The sequence below is a fragment of the Anser brachyrhynchus genome (genome assembly GCF_964034855.1).
Source record: "Anser brachyrhynchus genome assembly, chromosome: 12".
Taxonomy (NCBI): domain Eukaryota; kingdom Metazoa; phylum Chordata; class Aves; order Anseriformes; family Anatidae; genus Anser; species Anser brachyrhynchus.
In genome coordinates this window covers 1,269,310-1,290,387 of record NC_137707.1, presented here as the reverse complement: position 1 = coordinate 1,290,387, position 21,078 = coordinate 1,269,310, and the positions used below count along the sequence as shown (strand labels likewise).

The following is a 21,078-nucleotide window of genomic DNA, read 5'->3' as shown; positions in this document are numbered from 1 at the left end:
TTCACCGAGAGCCACCGGGGGTTGCTTTTAGGAAACGCCTGCCCCTCTGCCCTTTGACTTCAACGGAAACACAGCCCGGAAGGTGATGCTTCATGTCCGTGCCTCACTCTGCACCCTCAGGGCATCTCTGTCCCACCCCAAACAGCTGCTGATGCTTCCTGAGCTGGCTGCGCGCGATGCAAACTGGGAACCCCCCATTTCTGGGGCTGTGCACGCCCAGGGGCCAGCGAGCAGCCAGCGCCCCGAACCGCCTCGCTTCCATCGGGGCGGCACAAGTTCACACACTACGACTCTGGTACTCAACAGGAAAGGAACTTTATTTTACAGAAGATCGTCCAGACCTGGACTCCAAGCCCTGGGCCCTGAAGGCAAGAAACAGAGCGCTCACAGCTCACGTGCTTGCAGGAATCGCGCACGGAGGATGTTACCAGGGAGGAGACATGCCAGTAAGGGAGGATTTAAGTGATGAAACACTGGACTGTTTAACATGGAACTAATCAACATTTAAGTACTGAAAAAGATGTTGTTAACGCCTCAGAAAGCAGAGAGATTCTCGCTCGCAGACTAGACATTTACAAAGCAAAGAACTGTGGGAGTAGAGCAGAAACTCACCTTGCCTACAGCTCTTCAGCCCAGAAGCTCTGGGGCTGTGTTGCCCCTCCCACAAGGGAGAGATGAAACAAAATTCCAACAGTTAGACAAATTAAAACACAAATAGCCACTGATAAAATTCTCCTGTCACTTGACAGTATCTGAACAGAGAACGCATCTCAGCAGCACATCAGGTTGGTATTTATTCTGCAAAGGCTGCAGCGGTCAGGTGGAGAAGGAAGTCCCGACACAGCCCATCTCCAAGCACACGCAGCTTCTACCAACCGCAGAAGACCTAAACCTCCTATCTACAACTCAAGAAACAAGACTCTTCGGTTCTTGCCACACGTGGTTCTATCTGCTGCAGCAGCCTCTAGTACCAAAAGCCAAAATCCCAAAGCTGCTCTGCATCAGGGAAGAGCGCTGCAGCTCCTATTGCTCTGGTCAATCTTTCAAAACAAAAACAGTTTTGCACTGAAGATCCCGTGGCTCCCAGCTTCAGAGCATCCCCAGCCTTTTCATGGTCCGCCAGCGATCCTTGATCATCACCGATGTGCGGTTCTGGAAGGGGTATTTCTGGCAGATGGACTTCCATCTCCCTTCTCCGTACTTCTTTACTCCCTCTTTGATCCACTCGCTTTCCTGCACCGTCCATTTCTACAAAAGAGCAGATAAGCGACGTTCTGTGAGTAAAGCGCAGTTGCGGGAAGGAGCTGCATTTTGCTGGGACTGCACTGCATCTCCTTCCCGGGGAGTCAGCTCTCCTTTATCACCTGTGCTAGGGACACGGAAGAAAGGCAGAGCTGTTCTGACAGCAGCACGTGCAACACCCAAAAATCACTTGGCTGCAGATGTGCTCTCATTTCTAACCAAGAATCACTGAGCTCCAGCACAAGCTCGAGAGCAGATGTGCTTCCCAAAACATAACGCTGATCTCACAAACGAGGAACGACTCGTTCACGCAACAGCAAGCGGAGATACTAAGCACTCACTGCCTACCTCCCGCACAGCAGCACAGATTTAGTGCTAAACCTGCAAGTTCAGCTCTGCAGGTCCCCCGGTTTTTGTAGGGGAGGCAAATCAGGAGCTGCAGGAAGCAGTCACGGGGAACAAGGCGCTGCACTGCGGACGGCAGCACAGGAGCCAGCTGACATTCACCTCCAGGTACAGCTGGCGGAGTTCCTGGAAGCTCCTGGAAGGTAACAGTAGGCACAGCAAGCCTACTTCTGAGGTGCACGCAGGAAAAGGGACTTTGCTCCGACACCCGATGCCTGGCACATGGGAGGCACGCAGCTCTAGCCAGCTACCAAACCGGGCTGCTTTAGCAGGGAAATTCACGCCAGCTTGGCGAACGTGAAGATCTGCACAACGCTGACAGAGCCCAGACCCCGCAGCACTGGCCTCAGCAAGAATCGCCCCCCAGCCCAGCCCCCTGGGCTTCGTTTGAGGCAGGGCAGCAGCTGCCCTGCTGCGCTGAACTGCACCAGGGAGTCCCCTCACCAACACGTAGTGCAGGTCATTGACAGTTTGCTCTTCTGTAAAGACACGTTCTCATTTCAGACCTTACAGAAAGGATTTAAGGGCTCTACATTACCTGTTTCTTGGAACCAAAGACTCCAGAGTTGTGGCCATTTCGCTCAAGTAACACTGGAAAACAAGACAGGAGGATTACATTTCACAGTAACTCAGGACATGGACGCTCCCAGGAGACTGCCTCTGGCTTAACCGCTGAACTCTGCAGTCAGCCTACAATAAGAGCGTCCCATGACAGACAATAAAAACAAATTCCTTTGTCCCTCACTTCTCTGCAGCCCGTTTCAAGCCCCAGTTGCTTTATGGAAAGCTTCCCAGGAAGATCTGCTTAGTTTTGAACTAGCCAATACGTCGAGAAGAGGGGCAACCATCCAGGACGCAGCTACGCCATATGCCGAGGCTGGAATCAGGCGTCCTGGAACCAAGCCCACCCCCTCTCCCCAGCAGGGCCAGCTAAGCTGCGCATATACGTGCAGAGGTAACTGGACTGGAAAATCAGTCTGGCTGATAAAGGTAAACTTAACCCTTATTTCGTGGCAATAAAAGCACGAACAGGGAAGGACCTGTGTTGCCAATATTTACAGCCTGTAGTTCAAGCAATATTAGTCTGAAACCTGAACAAGAGTTCTTGGCACGCGTTTCAGGTTAGAGGTACAGAAACCAAATGCCTCAGTGTTGGATATCTCGCCATTTTGTTGGGCTCCTACAATTTCTGGTTTCAAAACTCACACAGAGGGTAGCACGGCCCCCGTGAACAAGCCACAAAGCCAGAATTATCCTCACTTAGCACCTGTGAGAGCAGCTCTGTACCTACCCACACCTGAGAAGAGCTCTTCCTCATCACTCCAGCTGTCCTTTTGTTCTTCAATATGTAAACTGCTCCACTTTCCTTTGCGGGACCTGAAAGCAGGCAAGCATTTACTTCAGCTAACAGCCAGGAACAATTTGGGGGCGGGGTGCAGGGCCAGCAGGAGCACAGCAGGCAGGCTTGCGGTCAGCATGCGGGGCAGAGAAGCGTACCAGGAAGCAAGGAACAAAGCGGCCACCCCCTGCTCTCCCCTCGGCGTGGGGATGAGTTAGGAGCCCCTACAGTGTGCGTCACGGGCCCAGCCACGAGCAGCACCCTGTACTTTGTGACCAGCACTTCCAAGAACAAGCGAGCAGGTGTTAGCGACAGGTGAACACCCGCAGCAAGCAGCCACAACGCGCGTCCCAGGCCATCGCCTACGGCTCAGAATAAAGACCTCTCCTAGAGAGCTGCAATGGACCAAAAAAAAAAAAACCAACAACAAAACCAAAAACCACCGCCGCCACCAAAACACCATGAGGAGAGAAAGTGTCACCGCTTGCAAGTCTTTGAAATAGGAAACTGAAAACTCGCAGATGACCCTGGGAAGCGGACGACGTGCCTGCGGGGTGATCTCTTCTCAGCTCTGACAACAAGCTCAGCCCCGAGCAGCGCCCAGCAGCAAGGCGCTCGAGATCTCACCACCGCCACACCAGCGCCTCTACCTGCAGCCACTCCCCTGCGCTTCAGAGCAAGGCAGCCCGTCTGCGAAGCCAGGCTGCACAGAACAGCTGCACCTGCACTGCCCTCCCTTCGAAAGCCAAACTTTAGGTTCTTAAGTCTTCACCCAGACCAGGGGAAGGTGTGTTACCGTTCTGAGCACATCAAGCTACCTTCACACAAACCTCCCAGCTTTGCTGCCGGGGATCCAAACATCACCGCTGCCTGCTGCGCACCTTCACTAGCCAGAGGACAGCAACGTGAGCAGGAAGCTCTGTTACACCCTCGCTACGGCTTGCAGAAGGAAATACTCCTGAGACTTTGCTCAAGTCTCACAGCAGAATTAATTTCAGACTCCTGCCAGTAAGCGTACTTCGCTGTTATCTGTGGGAAACCCCTAAAATACCCCTACCTCCTACAGCGCAGTATTTCAGCTACAAGGTAAGAGGAAAGCTGCAGCCAGGGGTTTCTTACCCAGCAGAGGTTTCAGGAAAAAGAGCACGAGCTCAGCACTGCACTTCTCGGGGCAGGGGGGGGTTACCCAGCTGTGCCCGCTGGAATTGCCACCAGCACTGAGTGCGCTACATGACTCGCTGCCAGCGAAGCTGGGTGATTTTCTCACCTCTAGTAAAGGAACGATGAGCCCTAAGGACCGTTTACTTTACCTAGCTCCACATATGCTGGTGGGCAAGGATGGGCAGTATAATCACCCTGAATTAAGGGGTTTTGTCATTCCCTTTACCAAAGGCAGCTGCAAGTCAGAACACTGGGTGCAGTTAGGCTATACCACAAGAGACAGGCTTCATACTTGGCACTTTCAGCAGACTCGTGCTGGTTAGGCAATTTCTGAACGGATTTAGAGGCAGAAGACACAACTGGCTCCTGGGAAGAGTCTGGGCTTTCACTCGACTCGTTGCTCTGGTTGTCTTGCTCCATGACAAGTTTACTTATGGTCAAGCGTTTGACCTTATTGGGGATTTCAGGAGGGTCTGAGATCTCAGAATCTTGATTTTCCTCTTCTTTCCGTCTCTTGTTTCTGTGGGATACAGAAGGAGACAGTTGCTTGGGGAAAGAAAAGTCTGTTTCATCCAGTTTGGTGAAGAGTGCATCCGAATCCCGGGAGTCTGACAGGATCTTGAAAGCTTCTCTCAGAACAGAAATCCCATACGTGGTTACAGTTCCAGAGGGCTGCCTACAAAATAAACAAAACTGAGCAGCTTGTAAATGTTTCACCACAACGGCTCCGACATCACTGACATCAGGCTTTTCTGCCATGCAACCCTCAACAATTCACCGCGACCCCAGGGTGCTAACACCTCCTGAGGAGGGCACTCCCGACCCTCCCACGCACACCGACACCCCCGGGGCGCCCAGGAACCACCTGAAGCACGCGGACACCAACCACCACTCCACGGGAGCAAGTGAGACCTGCCGCCAACTTTTATCCACCACACAGGGCCAGATTTCTCTGCCCACCTTTCCGAGTCCCTGGAAGGCGCTTCTGCAAGCTCTGGAGCTGCTGCTGCTGGCTGCTCGGATATTTCCATGCATTCTGAAACATCTTCCAGGTTCTTAACCGCCGCTATTATGTGCTCAGGAGCTGCTGCAGGGTAACTGCTTTCTTCCATGGGCTCAGGAGCTCCTGCTGGGTCCTCTGCCCTCTCCGCAGGGCTGGGTGGTACCGCCGTGTTTTCTGCAGTTTCTGCAGGCTTTGGAGCTCCTGCTGGCTCCTGCTCCATTCCTACGGGCTTGGGAGTTGCTGCCTGGTCCTTGGCCCCACTCGCAGATCCAGGAGCCGCCGATGAGCGTTTTGGTTCTTCAGCACGTTCTGAATTCAAAGTCTTCATCATCTGTGACAGGAAAAAAGCACGTAACCATTACAACAATGGCTCCCCACAACACCACTCAGTTTTTACCTCCTCCCTAAGGCATTTTAAGCTGTTACTTGCAGCCCAGCGGGCACTAGGCGCAGAGTTCATGTCTGCCAATTAAAGCCTGCAACGTGGTTTGAAAACCATGCTCAGCTGTACAAGCCTTTTAGGAACAGGCGATGTCAAGTAGTTTAGATTTAGCCCTTTGTTAATCAAGTGTCTGAACTCTGCAACTCACGACTCCAGCAAAGGCACGCACAGGCCGAATCACTGAATTCCCTTGTCGCATGGGACAGGAAGCGTCAGCTCTCCCCAGGCCTCCACCTCACGCCACCGCCCTGCTGCCCCTGCAGGAGCGGAAGCCGGGCGCGCGGGGCAGACACACACCGTCACCAGCACCGGCTCGGAGCTGTCCACGTAGGTCTTCAGGAACTGGAACATGTCCTGCTGGAAGTCCGCGTACGAGAAGTCTCTGATCATCGGATGAGTGTGGTTCTTCTGCCGGATGATGGCCTGCAACTCCGCCTTCTTTTTCTAGAGAAAAGGCAAGAACATTCGGCAGAGTTACCAGGGGTTTAGATGAGAGCTTTGGGAGCGTGGCTCTGGGCAAAGACCAGAACCCTTCGGACGCCCTGCACGCCCGGCTAGCTCACACTGCCACAAGTCTGGGAAGAGGCCAGAGGCCCAGGAGATCCACCCAGTGCCAGCAGTTCTTTTCTGCCCGCACAGCACGCCGCCTACAGCAGCAGGAGCGGGGCCTCCAGCTCTCAGACCCAGCCCTCCTCACCAACCCGCGCTCTGCACAGGCCGGGCTGAGCTTGCCCGAGGCCGAGGAGGAACGTGAGGGAACAGGAATAGAGAGGGAACTCTCAATGACAGCTAGAGCAATACTCAGCGCTGAGGGTTCACCTTCCGTTTCATCCCCCCCACTCTCCTCTTTTTCACGTTTACCCCAGGGGCTCGCTTCTCAGGGAAACCTTTTAGGCCTGCAGCGGGAGTCACAAGCCCCGTGACATCCCGTAGGACATACCCGACAGTCCTCATCCACCCTACAGTCAGATGTGGGCTCACCTGGACCCTGGGATCCTTCCCCATGTACCTCTTTAGAATTGCTGAAGCTTTGTCAAACTCTCTGTTTCTGATGCAGACGATAACGGCCTGCAGAAGAAAAACCAGCAGTTTCTCCGTTGGCACTGTGTTAACCGTACAATTAACCAGCTTTAGGAAATCACGTGTAATAGTCAGCCCGGGCACGCGGGTCGCAGCTTAGTGCCAGCTCACACGGAGAGCCGAGCTCTGCCGTGACACCAAGGCACGTTTGCAGCCCACTCGCTGCTACCCCGGTACGTGACAGGTGACAACTCCTGCTGCTGTTTATTCAAGAGCACAACTGAACCAAAGGCGAGCAGACAACTTATTAAACAAGAAAGAAATCTTACAGCCTCCTTCAGCATTTTCTGCACGGGTTCCACCTTCTTTTCTGGCACGCTGAATTCTTTCTGAAACAGCTGCAGGATGCCCATTGCTGACTCAAGAGGAGTGAGCTCCATCTCTCTATCGAAGCTGCAATCTAGAAAAAAATCAGTTTGTGAAGCAGACGCGGACGCGCTCGGTCTGAGCTCGGACGCTGCAGCTACGGCGGTGGAGGGGAGGCCGAGCAGCCGCCGGGCGCCTGCAGAGCGCGGTGCCCGCGGGGCCCTGCAGGAGGCCGTCCCGGCGCCGAGCGACCCACCTAGGTTCTCGCCTTCCTCGATGCGGGACAGGAACTGCATCACGCGCAGCAGCTGCACCACGGGGGGGTGCTTCTCCAGGGGCCGCACCAGCAGCGCTGGGGGCGAGACGGGGGCGGGGGTCACGGGGGGGTGGCGGGGGGGTACCGGGGGCGGGGTTAGCGGGGGGAGCAGGGGGGTACCGGGGGGGGGAGGGCTGTTACCGGGGGGGCGGGTTACCAGGGGGCTGTTACCAGGGGGGCGTTACCGGGGGGGGAGTTACCGGGGCCGTTACCAGGGGGTGTTACCGGGGGAGGGGGAGGGGAGTTACCGTGGGGGGGTGTTACCGGGGGGTGTTACCGGGGGCCGCGACCGGGGCCGTTACCTGGTGGTGCCCGCGGCCTGGCCCCACGCCGTGCCCGCCCTCCCGCCGCCAGTCCCGGCGTACCTTGCATGACGTCGCGGAGCTGCCGGAAGTCGCGGTTCCTTCCGGCGCGGTAGGCCGCCACGGCCTGGTGGAAGTAGAACTGCAGCACCCAGCGGTTCATCGCCTCCTCGCCCCTCGCCGCCGCCGCCGCCGCCGCCTTCTCCCGCCGCCCGCCAGCGCTCCGCGCCCGCTCGCCCGCCATCGCGCCGGAAACGGAGCGCGGCCCCACCGGAAGTAACGACAGAGCCCCGCCGCGGCGCCTACAAGTCCCGGCGTGCCCCGCGGCACCCGGTCCGCGGCGGCGCCTACAACTCCCGGCGTGCCCCGCGGCACCCCCTCCCACTTCCCGCCGCGCTGCCGCCCCCTGCCGGCCGCCCCCGTCACGGAGCTGCCGGTGGAGGCGCGAAGCCGGCGCTGGGGGCCGGGGCCTGCCCCGGGGGGCGGGCGGGTGCTGCCCGGGGCCTCGGGGCCTCGGGGGCAGAGGAACGTATGGCTCCCCCGGCGGGAGGCTGCCCGGGCAGGGGCAGGGAAACACCCGAGGGGAACCCGCGTCGGGCGGGGGGGCACAGACGTGGGGGCCGTGAGGTGACGACGATGCGCTCTGGTCACAGCACCTCGCCGAAGGGGTGTCGTGGCTTTGCTCTTTTTCTGTCACGGCACATAAGGACACACAACGAGGCCGGGACTCCCGAACCTCCCCGGCCTCCCTGGCCCAAGGAAGGCCCGAGCAGGCACAGCAGGAGCACAGGAGATCAGTTCTCCACACAGCACAGCCTCTGAAGTCCTGACGAGAAATCTCAGCAGTTTCTGAGGAGGTCGGTGGCTGCTGCACCCACGGCACGCGCTGCCCCGGTGAGAGGCTTCCCAGAGTGAGCGCAGAGCTACACAGAGCTACAGCCCCTTGTTGTACTCTCTGATTCTTCTGCGATGAATGGAAAGGAAACGGGGATTGTGGGAGCAGGCGGTGGGTGAGGAACGTCCACGATCAGTTCCCTTTCAGGAAAGGGTTTGGTGTTCTGCGTGCCAAAAGAAACACCGGGCAGGAAGGCACAAATTACAGTCACGTTTGTGCTTTTGGGTCATAGTTGGCTGATTTATGGGTTTTGATGAAGTGATTACGGATGAAAGAAAATATTTTGGGGAACGAGACCACGTTGCTGCGGTCTCGTGGCTCTGTCCCGTCCAAGTTACAGTGGAAAACAAAACAGGAAAATTACAAGGGGCATTCTGGTCACCACACACTCCTGTGCCCTGTGTCGCGGCGCGCCGGCTGACTCCTGTTTGATGGCGATCGTGACGAGTAGCGCCTGGATTCTGGCACTCAGTGAATAAATACGGACGGCGTTTGGTACCACCACCGCTATTTGTGCTGCTAACGTGCCTCAAAAGCCTAACCGAGGATCAGGATGCTGCAGGGCTACGCCCGAGTGCAAAATACTGCGCTGGGTACTCTGTAGGGAGCGGACAGCTGCAGAGAAACGGTACCGGGATGTCTGTCACGGCGGGACAGGGACCCTGGGCAGGATAACGGGATTGCCTCGCAAAATACGTGGAGAAACCCTCCCGGCAGGGAAGGCGCAGAGGAGGAGGCACAAAGGCGTTTATTTGGAACGGTATCAAGTAGAAAGGCGCCGCGCACCGGCTGCAGGCCGGAGGCCGCAGGCCAGCACGTCATACTGACACCAACCGGGCAGCGCCGCGCCCTGCCCTCACCCCGCCGCCCTCACGGCTCCCGCCCCCTCGCTCTGGCCGCTCGCTATTGGCCCGCGCCCGCCTCCGCGCCTTTCCCATTGGCCGCCTCCCCCTCCCGGAGTCGCCCGGCCGCCGCTCCCGCTGGCTCCTCATTGGCCGGCCAGCCCCGTCGCTACGGCGGCCGCGGCGGGCCGGTCCCCGCGCTGCGCGAAGCTGCCGGCGGCCAGCATGGAGGCCGGGAAGCGGGCGGAGGACGGCGGCGAGGCGGCGGCGGCCGGGCCGGTGTTCACGCTGCAGGAGGTGGCGAGGCGGAACAGCAGCCGCGAGGCCTGGCTCGTCATCCACGGCCGCGTGTACGACGTCACCCGCTTCCTGGAGGAGGTGCGGGGCCGGGGCCTGGGCCTGGACCGGGGCCGGGGCCTGGACCGGGGTCTGGACCGGGGCCGGGGCCGGGAGGGCGGGGAGCGGGAGCGGGAGCCGGAGCCCCGTGCCGCCGCCTGCCGGCCCCGAGGGCTCGGGGAGCGGTGCCGAGGCCCGGCGGGGCTGTGAGGAGGCCGCCCGGTGCCGGCCCTGTGAGGGGCCGGGGCCCGCCCGGCGCCGGGGGCCCGGTGGAGGCGTTGCACCGGGCCCGGCCGCCGGCACGGAAACGCCTCGGCCCGGCTCCGCCTCGCCCCGAGTTCCAATCCCGGTGCCCGTTTTTGGGGACCCAAAAACACGGGAGGGAGCGGGGTTCCCTGCGGTGCCTTCAGAGCGCCGCTCCCGCAGCCGGCGTCTCGCCGCGCGCCGCCTTCAGGGCAGAATTTCGGCCTTTCCTGCTCGGGCCCGGGCGGGTGCCGGCCGCAGCTCCCCCGCCCGCCGCTGCGGGCGCCCCGGCAGCGGTCACGGGTGGCTTCGTGCGGCGCGGGGCGTGAAAACCGGCCTGCAGGGCGGCTCCTGGGCCGCGGTGCTTGGCTACCGAGGCCCGCAGGCGCCCAGCGCGCCGGGAGGCTCCCAGGAGAAGCGTGCGGGCGGTGCCCCGTGGGGCACGGCCGGGCGGCGCGATGGGAGCTGCCCCAGGTTCGTTCCCCAGGAGAGCCCAGAGCTCCAGCTGGGGCCAGGGGCCGGCCGCACGTTAGCTGCACGCAGCCACAGCGAGGTGCAGGCGGTGCTGGGGAGGCCTGGTAGTCACGGAGGGAAAGGGAGGCAGTGCTGCCGAGCGGGACTCCAGCTCGGGAAGCAGCCAAACGGAGCTACGAGCAGAGTGAAGGTACTCGGATCCCTAGCCCGGGGTCAGTCCGCAAGACCAGGAGTTTTGCAGCTGGTACGTGAGGATTGTTTGAGCAGCTGTCTGCCCCCTCCGGTGCTTGGGTTCCCCGACAATAGCCCAAACCGGTCATCCGGCACCTGCCAATGCTTGAGAGAGCTGTGGGGTCAGCTAGCTCTGCTGACCGAATAAAGTGGGATATTTTGAAGAGCATTCACTATTCCACAAGCTTCTGAAAGCCTTTGTGTTTGCCCACATCTAACTGCCGAGTACAAGAAGCAGGGGACATCAAGGAAGCTGGCTGGAGCCCATTTCAAAACAAACAAGTGGTGTTTCTTCACACAACGGGAGCAGGCCAGCCTTGCCAAAGGACATTGCGGATGCAGAAAGGTTAAGTAGAGTCAGAGGAAGACAGAGATGCGGAAAAGCAATTCGCTGCTTGTTTCTAAATAACAAGGCACCTTGGGCTTAGGAAGAGGCAAAACCAGCTGGAGGTTGGGAAAATACCTGCAAAAAGTGCGTGCCTTGTCTTACCTTGCCTCAGTGTTCCATGACAGCCGCTGGTTATTGTTTTTCAGACTTAAAAGGTAGAAAAATCTTCAAAGCCTTTCTTCTTCACAAATCACATTTTTGAGGTGTTTACCCCCAGGCCTGTGGTGCTGTGTTTCCAAGCACAGCTGCTGCGTGGTGGTCCCAGCCTTCGCCTCGGCGGTCTCTGCGTAAGATGGCACCTGGGGTGCCCTTTATCCTACTTCTGGTTTTATGGCGTAAAGATTTACTTGGATTTGGGAAGGGAAGCAGTAAGGCTACGCTGGTAACTGTGGCAGCATGGCTAGCACAGCGGTCTCTGCTATGTATGCCCCTCGCTGACACGGTGAAGTTTGTAAACACAGATCAAGGCCTGATTTATCGGCAGAAATATGCTTTATATCTGTTACCCCCTGCAATCAGTCCAGTGACAGGAGAACAATGTGTAGCTGATCAGAACCAGGAATGTTTGCCTTGTTTAAAGGTTACAGTTGTCTGATAAACTGTTCTGCCTTGGAGCTCTGAGTTGTCGCTGCAGCTATCAGGCTTTCAGCGGGTAATATTTCCCCTTGGTCCCGTGTAGTCACCGAAGCAGCGCCTGATTGTTGCCTTTCCTGGCCTTTGGCCATGGGTTATTTGAACAGGATTGCCGAATTCCACGGGAGTGTTGCCTCGGAGTGATTGCGTTATCTCTAGGAAGCCTCGCTGCTAAAAGCCTGCCGAATATTGCTTTGTGCTCCTGCAGACTAGGTGCAGCAGGCCAGCCGTTAGCTCACCGCCCCAAAACCTGGGTGTTCTGTAACATACAGGTCAGCTTAAACTTCCAGTTTACAGTTGGCCATTTCCTGTGTAATAGGCACCAAATTAAGATGTTTATCACGTAGCAAAAGTCTCCTGAATTATGAGAGCGTGAACAAAATGGAGAATGCAGAGACAGCAACCGAAGTCTCGTAGGTGTTTCTGAGAGATCGCGTGCTCCAGAAAGCCTGCAAGTGCCTGAAACGAAGTGTGGTTATCTGAAATCCGGGATAGCCTTACAGCAATTGTCTCATTTTCTTCCAAATCTAGGTAACTGGACCACTGGAATACACATCATTGCTCCTGTTCGCAGTAGGCTAGGACAGCAAGTGTAGACTTGCTGGAGCAAGAAGGGCTGGCTCATCGGGTAGGTGTGAATGATGAGCGAGGAAGAGGAGGAGGGCAGGCGAGCCTCCCTGGCAGGTCTCCGAGGGCTGGTGCTGCTCACACGTGCCCTCACCACACCGCCGTTATCAGCTGTGGCTCTCAACCTGTGCGCCAGCTGTAGTGTTCTTATTTTCACGAGCTTTCCTGTGACACAGGGATTTGTTCTACCTCCATACGTACAGAAGGGTTTGGGGATGTGTGTTTCTTTTGAATCAGTTTCCAGGTGGAATGGGCCTGCGTTGTGATGGCTCTATCCCAAACAGGTCAGTCGGTTACAAGTATAATGTCTTCAGACTACGTTGCAGAAGAAGGGAACAGTCTGCGAGTGGCAGCTTCTCTGTAAAGCTGCGTGCCTTCAACAGGGTGCCGTGCTCGAGCCTAAGGCGAAGGTAGGGTCTGTGCTCGGAAGAGCTGCTACTTCAGAGCGCTTTCATCTGAGCCGAAAGTAAAGTGGGACGGATAAAGGGAGGTTTCAGGCGGTCGCTCACACCAAGGAGGCAGCAGGGTTTTAAATTCTTACCTTCGTGCTGCACCAGCAGTAGGAAAACAATATTGAATATCTTCCTTTGTCTTTCCGCATTTAATTCCTGCGTGCCCGGGTGTGTCTGCAACCAGAACTCGGTGAGGAAGGAGGAGGAATGTCAGAGATCTGTTTTTGCTCACGCTGACTTGCAGCAGCACCGCAGAGGCGCTCTCAGGGAAGCCTGTTCCTGTCCTACAACAAGCCTCGAAGGAGGTGTGCTTGATGAGCACCATTTGTCTAGGTGCTTGTCCTTGCCTTCTGGCTCGCGTAGTGCCACACGTTGTTATTGCACAGGAGTGCTCTTCCCTTCGTGGCTTATTTCCCTAATACTGTGGCTGGGAATGAAAGCTTTTGCATCTCTCCTGCTTGGAGTTTGCAGAAAGACAACTCAGGGCTCTCACCTTCTGCAGAGGGTTTCCGCGTCGTGCTCTCGGAAGCCTCTGCCACACGCTTCCAGCAGCACGGCTCTGAGCTGCTGCCGCTCCGTGTCCCCTCCAAAGGCTCCACAGAGCGTCTCCTCCTCACGTCTCCTGAACAAAGACCGCCTTCTGGCTGAGCACAGAACCCAGGCTGCACGAGCTGCCCCTAGGTACTAATTCAAGGGAGAGTCACCAAGGGCAAACTCCTTTTTTTTTTTTTTATATTTATTTCATCTGCTACCTTAGAGCATCAGCAGCATATTTAAAGTGAGTTTGGAGTGAGTATGGGGTTACACGATGCCCTACTGCTGTTCTCTGCCTTGTGGAGCCCGGTTTGGGATTCGAAGAGCTTGATTCAAAGATCACACTGCAATGACCCTTTTGAGAGCGCTGCTGTAGCTCTGCGTGTTGCGGAGCGTGCCTGAGCCTGGGCTTTATTCCCCCGAGGCCTCCCGACGGCGAGGGGCAGGCCGGCTCCCTCTGCGCGCTGGGCTGGGGGCTCTGGGTGGTGCCTCCTGCCGGAGGGGGCTGCTGGGGCTTTCGCTTCCAGCTGTGAAACTGTTCTCTGCCCCCTGATGTTGGGCACATCTTCCAGAACCGGTGCTTCAAGGCTGTCAGCGTGTGCTTCGTGCATTAGGTGTGCTCCCGACCGCCGTGACACGGGGGTTCTGGTCCTGGTGCGGATGTTGAGGGGGACCCGTGCGGGCTGGCGCTTGGGCACACCTCTCCTGTCCCTGTTTGCTCGTGTCTGTTCCTTTTCAGGAGGAGGAAGGCTTCATCTCAGCCGTTATTTCCTCTGGAAGTACATTTTATTTTCAGAGCTTGCTGCACTTCTCGCAGTTTTTCTGTTTTTCTGCAGGAGCTGTAGCTTTTGGAAGTTTTGTGGCAGAGCAAATGACTTCTTGTATAAATAGTCTGGTTTTACGTGTGCGCGGGTATGACAAGGTAGGAACTGTCTGCCTGCAGTTGTGGGTGTCTAGACTAAAGAGTCCTTTCAGAAATACGATACTCCACGAGTTTTTTGGAGGTTTTTTTCTTTTCTTTTGGCTTGGAGATTACAATTAAGGATGAATGTACACGAGTAAATAATTCTTACTTGTGGGTTTAGCAAGTGTGTAGAAAGGCTTCAGACCAAACAGGCAAAGAGCAGTAAAATTTAACGTTCTTCCCTCTTGTACTTTGCTGTTTTTCTCATCCCTTGGACGTGCAATGACTGGCTGCCCCTGAAAGCCGAGAGCCGTGTTCCCTCTTACTGCAGGGTTTTGTCGGCCCTTTTAGGATGGATGGGTAGGAAGTCAAGGTTATCTTTTTAAAATCTCAGTTCTGATGTTTTTCCCTGTGAAATGAGATTTCTGACGAGGCATCCCTAAGGACTTCCTGTAGAAGGCTAAAGTAAATGGTCAGCCCTTCTTCGCCTAATTTCTGTGGATCTTTGTGAGCGTGCTTATAAAGTAGCTGAAAATTGAATTACTGTCCGTGCGCGTTGCGCAGAACAAGGTACAGCATCCTACCGCTGCAGCCAGGTCCGAAAGCGTGAGCCGAAGGGTGGTGAGGTGAGCCGGAGGGAGGTCCTGCTCTGTGGAGAGCTCCTTGGTGGCTGCCAGCAGGCAATCGCTTCCTCTCCTTTGCTGTCGGGTTGGATTTCTGCTGGGGCAGTCCCTACCTGACTCCCTCTGAGATCAAACCAGCCCTAGTGGGAGAAGCGGCAGCACGGCACGGAGCCAGGCCCAGTGCGAAGCAGCAGAGTGGAGCCTGGCTTGGCGTCACAGCGAAGGCGACCTCACAGCTTGAGTGCTGCCCGGCTGCCTGCTGGGCTGAGACTTTGCCCTTCGTGGCTGCTGAGAAAGCACCGCCTTGATGATGTTGCGTACCTGGACAGTAAAGGGATTTATTCAGAATAAAGAGCTCTGATGTGGGGTCGCAGAGCTGGCTGCACCGACTCCCTGCAGGAGACAACCGGACTGCTTTCGTGTCCGCACGAGTATGGTTGGTATGAGGTGTGAGAGCCAAGTGAGAATATTTCGACTTTTGGCAGCAAAAACAAACGAGCTGAAGGAAGAGGGGCAATGACAGCTGTTCTGTGTCTGTGGGAAGGAAAAGGATATTACGGAGAAAAACAGGTGCTTTAGTCCTTTGATCTGAGATGTAGCCTAACGTCTCTTCCCCAGTCCCAGGCTTGTAGCTGTCGGAGGAATCTCAGGCAGCAGTGAGCAGGTCCCCTCTCCTCGACCAGCGTGTGTAGTGCTTGCTGCCTCGTGCTGTGCAGAACTGGGCTAGTCCCTGTGTGCGCTCAGCAGCCTGATCGCTTTATTGGTTTAACTGGATTAGCTGGTAGCTCAAACTGAACTATTTGTTCCCATACACACTGTAAAGAGATTGTACTTTGCTGGCCTCGTGGTTAGTGCTTCCTATTGCCGGTCTGTTCCTGGAATCCTGGTATTGACAGTGCTGGGGAGAGCCCGGCCCACCAAGGAAAAGAGAAGTGCACCAGGTGTTTTTGTCGGTCCGTACTGCTCGGTCCTGCCTGTGGCCGTCTGCTCCCCGCAGCAATGCCGGTGTCACTGGGGAGCGACTTCTGTACTTCTGGACTTCTGTCCAGCAGTAACGTGTTCTGTTGGTTCTTTTTTGCCTTCTCCTGTGGTCGTTGAGTAGTTGTAGCTCCACCAGGACTGGGCTTTATCCAGCGTACATTACAGTTGTGGCTTTTTATGCCACTAGAAAACGTGATGTGCTTCTCCTTTGTTCTTCTCCATTCCTCATCGTACAGTTATGTGCAAAGAGAGGCTGTCTGCCAAATACTGTTGCTTTTTATAGTATCTGAAGAAGCAGACCATCATTTCTTCTGGTGGTCCCTGTGAAAGCAGCGTTCTCTCGTGCTTTGCTGGCAGTTGGGTTGTCACACAGGAGAGGCTCCTCCGTAAGTGAGTCTGATTTGTGCAGTGAAGCCCGTTAAAAGCTACATGAGGATATGCCTTCTCCTGTGTTATTTTCTTGCTCAAATCAGTTGCAGAATCAAGAAAAGAGATGGCTTGGCTGTGGGGGTCAAAGCTGGGCTTCCATTTATAAGTTGGGGCTTCACCTCCTTGGAAGGATTTCTGTTTTATGCAAGGTATTTCCCAGGCTGTGCAGCACACACCATTTTCTGTGACCTGAAGGAGAGAGGTTGGACGATTGAATCTTTGGTAGATATTACTGATAATGTTGGCTTGAGACATCCATAACGCATGGAAAGGGCTAGGAGGGCTGCTCCGACTCTTTGGAACCTGGCCGCTCACTCACCTGAAGTCTTCTCTTGCAGCATCCAGGTGGAGAAGAGGTCCTGCTCGAGCAAGCTGGTAAAGATGCCACGGAGAGCTTTGAAGACGTTGGGCATTCCACGGACGCCAGGGAGATGCTCAAGCAGTACTACATAGGGGAGGTCCACCCGGTAAGGCCCCGCTGGGTGGGACAGCCCTCTTTCAGACCCGGGATGGGGCTGTATAAATGGCGACTCTCCTTTATGCAACGCAGGAAACGCACACCAAGACGTGTCTTGCAAGATACGTTTTTACACAGTCTCTGTATCGCCCAGGATTTCTAATGAGGAAAGAAGGCCTCTGCTGAGGAAACAAAACTAGCTCAGTCTTCTCTTTCCGCCATTTAGAACAGACTTCTCCCTACGGTTAAATCAGTGGCACTTAAAGAAGCTAATCTAATCAATTCCTTCCTTAGCTGGTGAGACCACAACTTCTCCTGGCCTTAAGATTTAGAATTCAGGAGGGTGAGAGATCACAGGCACGGCACAAACACCAGGTTCCTGCCTGCTGCACAGTCAGTGCCTTTCGGTGCTGTAGGTACGCCTGCTTTGAAAACGAGTCCAGGCAATTGCCCGTTTGATGAGGTCTACGTACAGAACAATTGTTCTGTACCCTGTTCTGTTCCCTCATAATGACTTCAAGTTTCGCTTATCTTTTTCTTTCTTCTTTTTTTCCCCTTGACAGCATGATCGTAAAAAGGAAGGTTCTAAGGTAAGCTGTTAGTGTTTTACTATTCCATTTTATTTAATGCTGAGGAAACTATTTTATGCTCACAAAATGAACAAAGAAGTCGCCAAACACCTTTTATTTTGCTTTCTTTTTTTCCTAATGGAACTTGTGGCTTTATGTTTACAAAGTACATAATGAATAGATCTCCTAGGCAAATTACTCCTTTTTTTTTTTTCTTGTTGTTGTTCAGAAGCTTGGCAGGCACCTCAGTGTGAAATTTGAAGTGTTTTTTTGTGCCCTCTCTTCCCCGACATCAGCGATGCTATTTCTACACCTCGAGCCACAGAGCGTTTTTTGCAGTACTTGCTGTGTCCTGGTCGCTGAACTGTTAGTGTTGTTCCGTCCAAGCCAGGAGACAGCCACCGCGGGGCTGGCTGTAGAACAAGAATTCTCTGTTAACTGCCCTAGAAATCATCGGTGTTGGTTAAAAGTCAGGTACTCCTGAATTAGAACGGGACACAGTGTTGCAAAAATGCCTTTGAAACGGATGAGGAGAGGGAAATGGTAATAAATAGAATGCAGTTTGAGAGGTAAACGTGTGTCTTGCAGCTGGCTTCTCTTCTTGCCTGGCTTGAAGGCTTGGACCAGGCGCAGCTCTGCCTGCACCAGCGCTTTCATTAGCTGTCGCTCGAAGCAGGGCCACTCACGGAGTACCGGGAATCAATAAGGAAGCTGTCAGCAGAGAGCAGTAACTGAAGCCCTTGGGAGTGTTTGCTTGTTATAGCCAGCCATAGAAAGAGCCACTTGGGATAGATAAAGGCAAATCTTAGTTATAAAGTGGGGCTGATTCTGCCTATATTCACCTTCAAACGTATTGTTCAGTGTATAAAGTTCAGTGGTTTATGTACAGCTGAGGTCTTTCTAGTGTGCAACATCTGTTTTTAAACTAGGCCGAAACATAAAGTCAGCAGCAAGAGATAGAAGTCAGTAATGTGGATCCCCCTATTTAGTTTTTTAGTTCTTTTTTTTTTTTTAAAGTAATGACGTTATACTCTTAGAATTCAGCCTAGAGGTAACTCCCTGTGGATAAGTGTCAATGTTTAACAGCCACTGAATGTACTGTGGCAGAAAAGAAAGTGCCAAGACGCACAAGGAGTGGAGATAATACTGTTTAGGAGGGGCAGGAAAGGTGACTTTTTTGGCTGGTAGATACTGATTAAACTGCAGAGCAGCAACAGTGATTGAGGAAGAGGATGTGGAGTTGATAAAAATCTAAGTAAGAATTTCAGTTGGTTGGAAAACGTACTTAAATTCTCAGAGTTTTATGAAAAAAGAAGTATGAAAGTTTGGAAGCAGGTTGCAGGCAAAGGAAGAGTTGAAGAGAACTTTATGGTTTTATGCTTCGGTGGCCAGGCAGGAGGAGAGCAAATGGGGAAGTGGACAGAAGGCTCTGGGGAAGCGATCATGGGGAAAGTTATCTGCCTCGGATCATCAGTTATCGTCTGTATCATATGAAATGAACAGACCAGTTTGCAAGGCAATGAGCAGGACCATATTTTGAGAGGTTAAAGTCCCAGTGTGAAGCTGAAGGTGGGAGGGATTGGGCTGATGAAAAGAATGTGGAGGTGAGGAGGAAGGCAAACGCCCCCAGAAACATCCATGAGATAGAGAGGATGTTTCGGAAAGGAGGGGGAGTGTTGTTTTTCCTCTGTGTTTGTGAGCACCTGTCCGGTCTTGCAGTCTCATTTCTTAGCACAAGATGTATAATCGTTCTTTTTTTCCCTGCTAACTCCCTCTTTCTTCTTTCAGGATCAAAATATGACATCCTCTGGCCAAGCAAGGTATCGTACAAAGTAATCATAACAATAAATAAATAATAATAATAAAAAAGAGTAAGAGGTTGAGGGGTTGGGAGCGTCCATTCATAGAACTGCAGACCAACTCTAATGGGCAGGAATAAAACCACAGGCTATTACTGCGCTGTCCTAGCAAGCAGGTGCTCCAAAAGAAGCTGCCCAACTGCATCGCACCGAGTCCGCTGCCAGGGCGTGCGCCTCCCTCGGTGGAGATGGCGACACAGCCGGCAGCGAGACGTCCCCAGCTCCTCGCTGGGCAGAGCAGGCGTCCTGGTGTTGTGCAGCTCGAATCCTCTGGCCCACGTGTTCGTATTACACAACGATGGCTGCAGTCCCTTTTCACTACAGTGATTATTTGGGTGGTCGCTGCAGGTCAGGCATGATGTAACGCAGCCACGTGTGGTTTTTTAGAAGGTTTTACCGTGACCGGCACAGTTTAGTTGAAAATGCAGGAGTGCTTAAAACCAGAAGAGGGTCCCAGTCTTTCATAGCCGATGCAGAAATTTTTAGCTTTTAATTTATTTTTTTGCTAAGGAGGCTGCCGAAGGTGAGCCTGTGGCCTCAGGTTTATGAGTGAGGATGATTTATTGTGGGATAGCTGTAGCAATTTCCATGCTTGAGTCAACGCAGCTGTTTGTATAGCACAAATTACAGTCTGGCTTATTTAAGAAAAGAAAAAACAACAACAAAAAACCCCAGTTGGTTTCTGTATGTGCCAGGCTGGAAAGTTCAGCAACCCAGCTGCTATTTTATAAGCAACCAAGCCATCCTTGCAGTCACAGGGGCCTCACACAGGGAGCAGGAGAGCCCTGAGCACGGGACTGCTGGAGCTGTGCTGCCCAGACCCGAGCGGTTGCTCTGTGAGCTGGTGGGAGACGGGTCTCGAGAGCTCCCTGGGGGAAAACAGACATGTAGCGAGTGTTGAACATCTCGAATGATTTATTAACTTGATACTTCCTTCTGTTTTATGTTGTTTGTGGGTGTTGTTGTCTTTTTTGTTGTTGTTTTTTCCTCCCCGTAGCTTCTGGTCAACATGGCTAATCCCCATCTTCGGAGCACTGGTCATAGGTTTGATGTATCGCTATTACATGTTGGAAGGGAGATCGTCGTGAGCTCACCCTGATGGGACCTCAGAAAGCCTGAAAGAGCATGTGTGAGAGAGAGTGCACGCATGCAACACGCGGGATTCTCGTTCCCTCCGCCTTTCATGCCTTGCTTTTAGCTTTGGGTTTGCCAAGTGGTGTTGATATCCATGGGACCAAGCTGATACCAAACCGTCTGTCCGAACTCTGGGACCCGCGGCCCTTCCGTAACTTCCTCTTGCTGAGGCAGGGCAGGCACAGCATCCTGTTATTCTGTTACGTTTGTGTGTGGTCTCCCCGGCGTGTGCGTGCTTGTGCTCTCTCTTGCGCTCTCTCTCTCTTGCTCTCTGAAGTAAAACGCAGATAACCTTTTTCTTTCAATGCCTTTTTGTTAAGCCAGACAACGTGAAACAGCTGCTAGTGAGCCTGTGGGTTTGCCTCAGTACTTCACGTAGCGTTGTCAGAAATAAGCTGCGAGTTGTCTACGGTCCTTTCCAGAAAAGATTTTGAGAGATTCAGTTCCACAGTAACTTTCCAAGTGCATGCAGGCTACACTAATTGGAACAGCAGGAAATTGTTAGCTTTGCTACCTCTTTCTGTCTGTTTTTAACGGTTAAACAAATATAAGTATTTTAAAAGTGATTCTGTTCATTTTGTAATATTTGTACTTGTCCCTTTAACATGTATATTCTGTGAAACAATTTATGCCTTGGATTCTGGTTTGTCTGGGTGCTTTTGTGCTGCGTGCGGCAACACCAGAAATGGGAACTGACATGTGGCTTCTTGAAAGGGAGATTTTTTTTCTCCCTGGGGTCTTGATCCAACACATGTGTTGGATGCAAAACTCATTCTTAACTGCCTGTGAATCTGTACCAGATGGGGGAAAAAAAAAAAACCAGAAATAAATCCTGCCTCTTCTTCCTAAATAAAAAGCGAAAAGAAATCCA

General features: G+C 54.0%; 2 protein-coding genes across 6 annotated transcripts; one reads left to right on the top strand and one right to left on the bottom strand.

The window, feature by feature from the left end:
- Positions 1-298: 298 nt before the first annotated feature.
- On the bottom strand, positions 299-7,923 carry TERF2 (telomeric repeat binding factor 2). Of its 5 annotated transcripts, none has more exons than XM_080552083.1 (10): positions 7,597-7,923; positions 7,235-7,330; positions 6,942-7,072; positions 6,574-6,660; positions 5,890-6,036; positions 5,108-5,481; positions 4,440-4,667; positions 2,939-3,024; positions 2,186-2,238; positions 299-1,248 (listed from the first exon to the last, which is right to left on the bottom strand). In XM_080552083.1, exons 1-10 carry the CDS (start codon positions 7,838-7,840, stop codon positions 1,090-1,092), a joined length of 1,605 nt encoding a protein of 534 aa, XP_080408209.1. In that variant the 5' UTR covers positions 7,841-7,923; the 3' UTR covers positions 299-1,089. The 5 variants fall into 5 exon arrangements, with proteins under 5 accessions (XP_080408209.1, XP_080408206.1, XP_080408207.1 ...); XM_080552080.1 differs by having other exon boundaries at positions 4,440-4,823; positions 7,597-7,912; XM_080552081.1 differs by having other exon boundaries at positions 4,440-4,823; positions 7,660-7,904.
- Positions 7,924-9,484: 1,561 nt separating this feature from the next.
- Positions 9,485-21,078, top strand: CYB5B (cytochrome b5 type B). The gene is made up of 5 exons (XM_080552110.1): positions 9,485-9,711; positions 16,527-16,655; positions 17,209-17,235; positions 19,003-19,034; positions 20,071-21,078. Exons 1-5 carry the CDS (start codon positions 9,559-9,561, stop codon positions 20,159-20,161), a joined length of 432 nt encoding a protein of 143 aa, XP_080408236.1. The 5' UTR covers positions 9,485-9,558; the 3' UTR covers positions 20,162-21,078.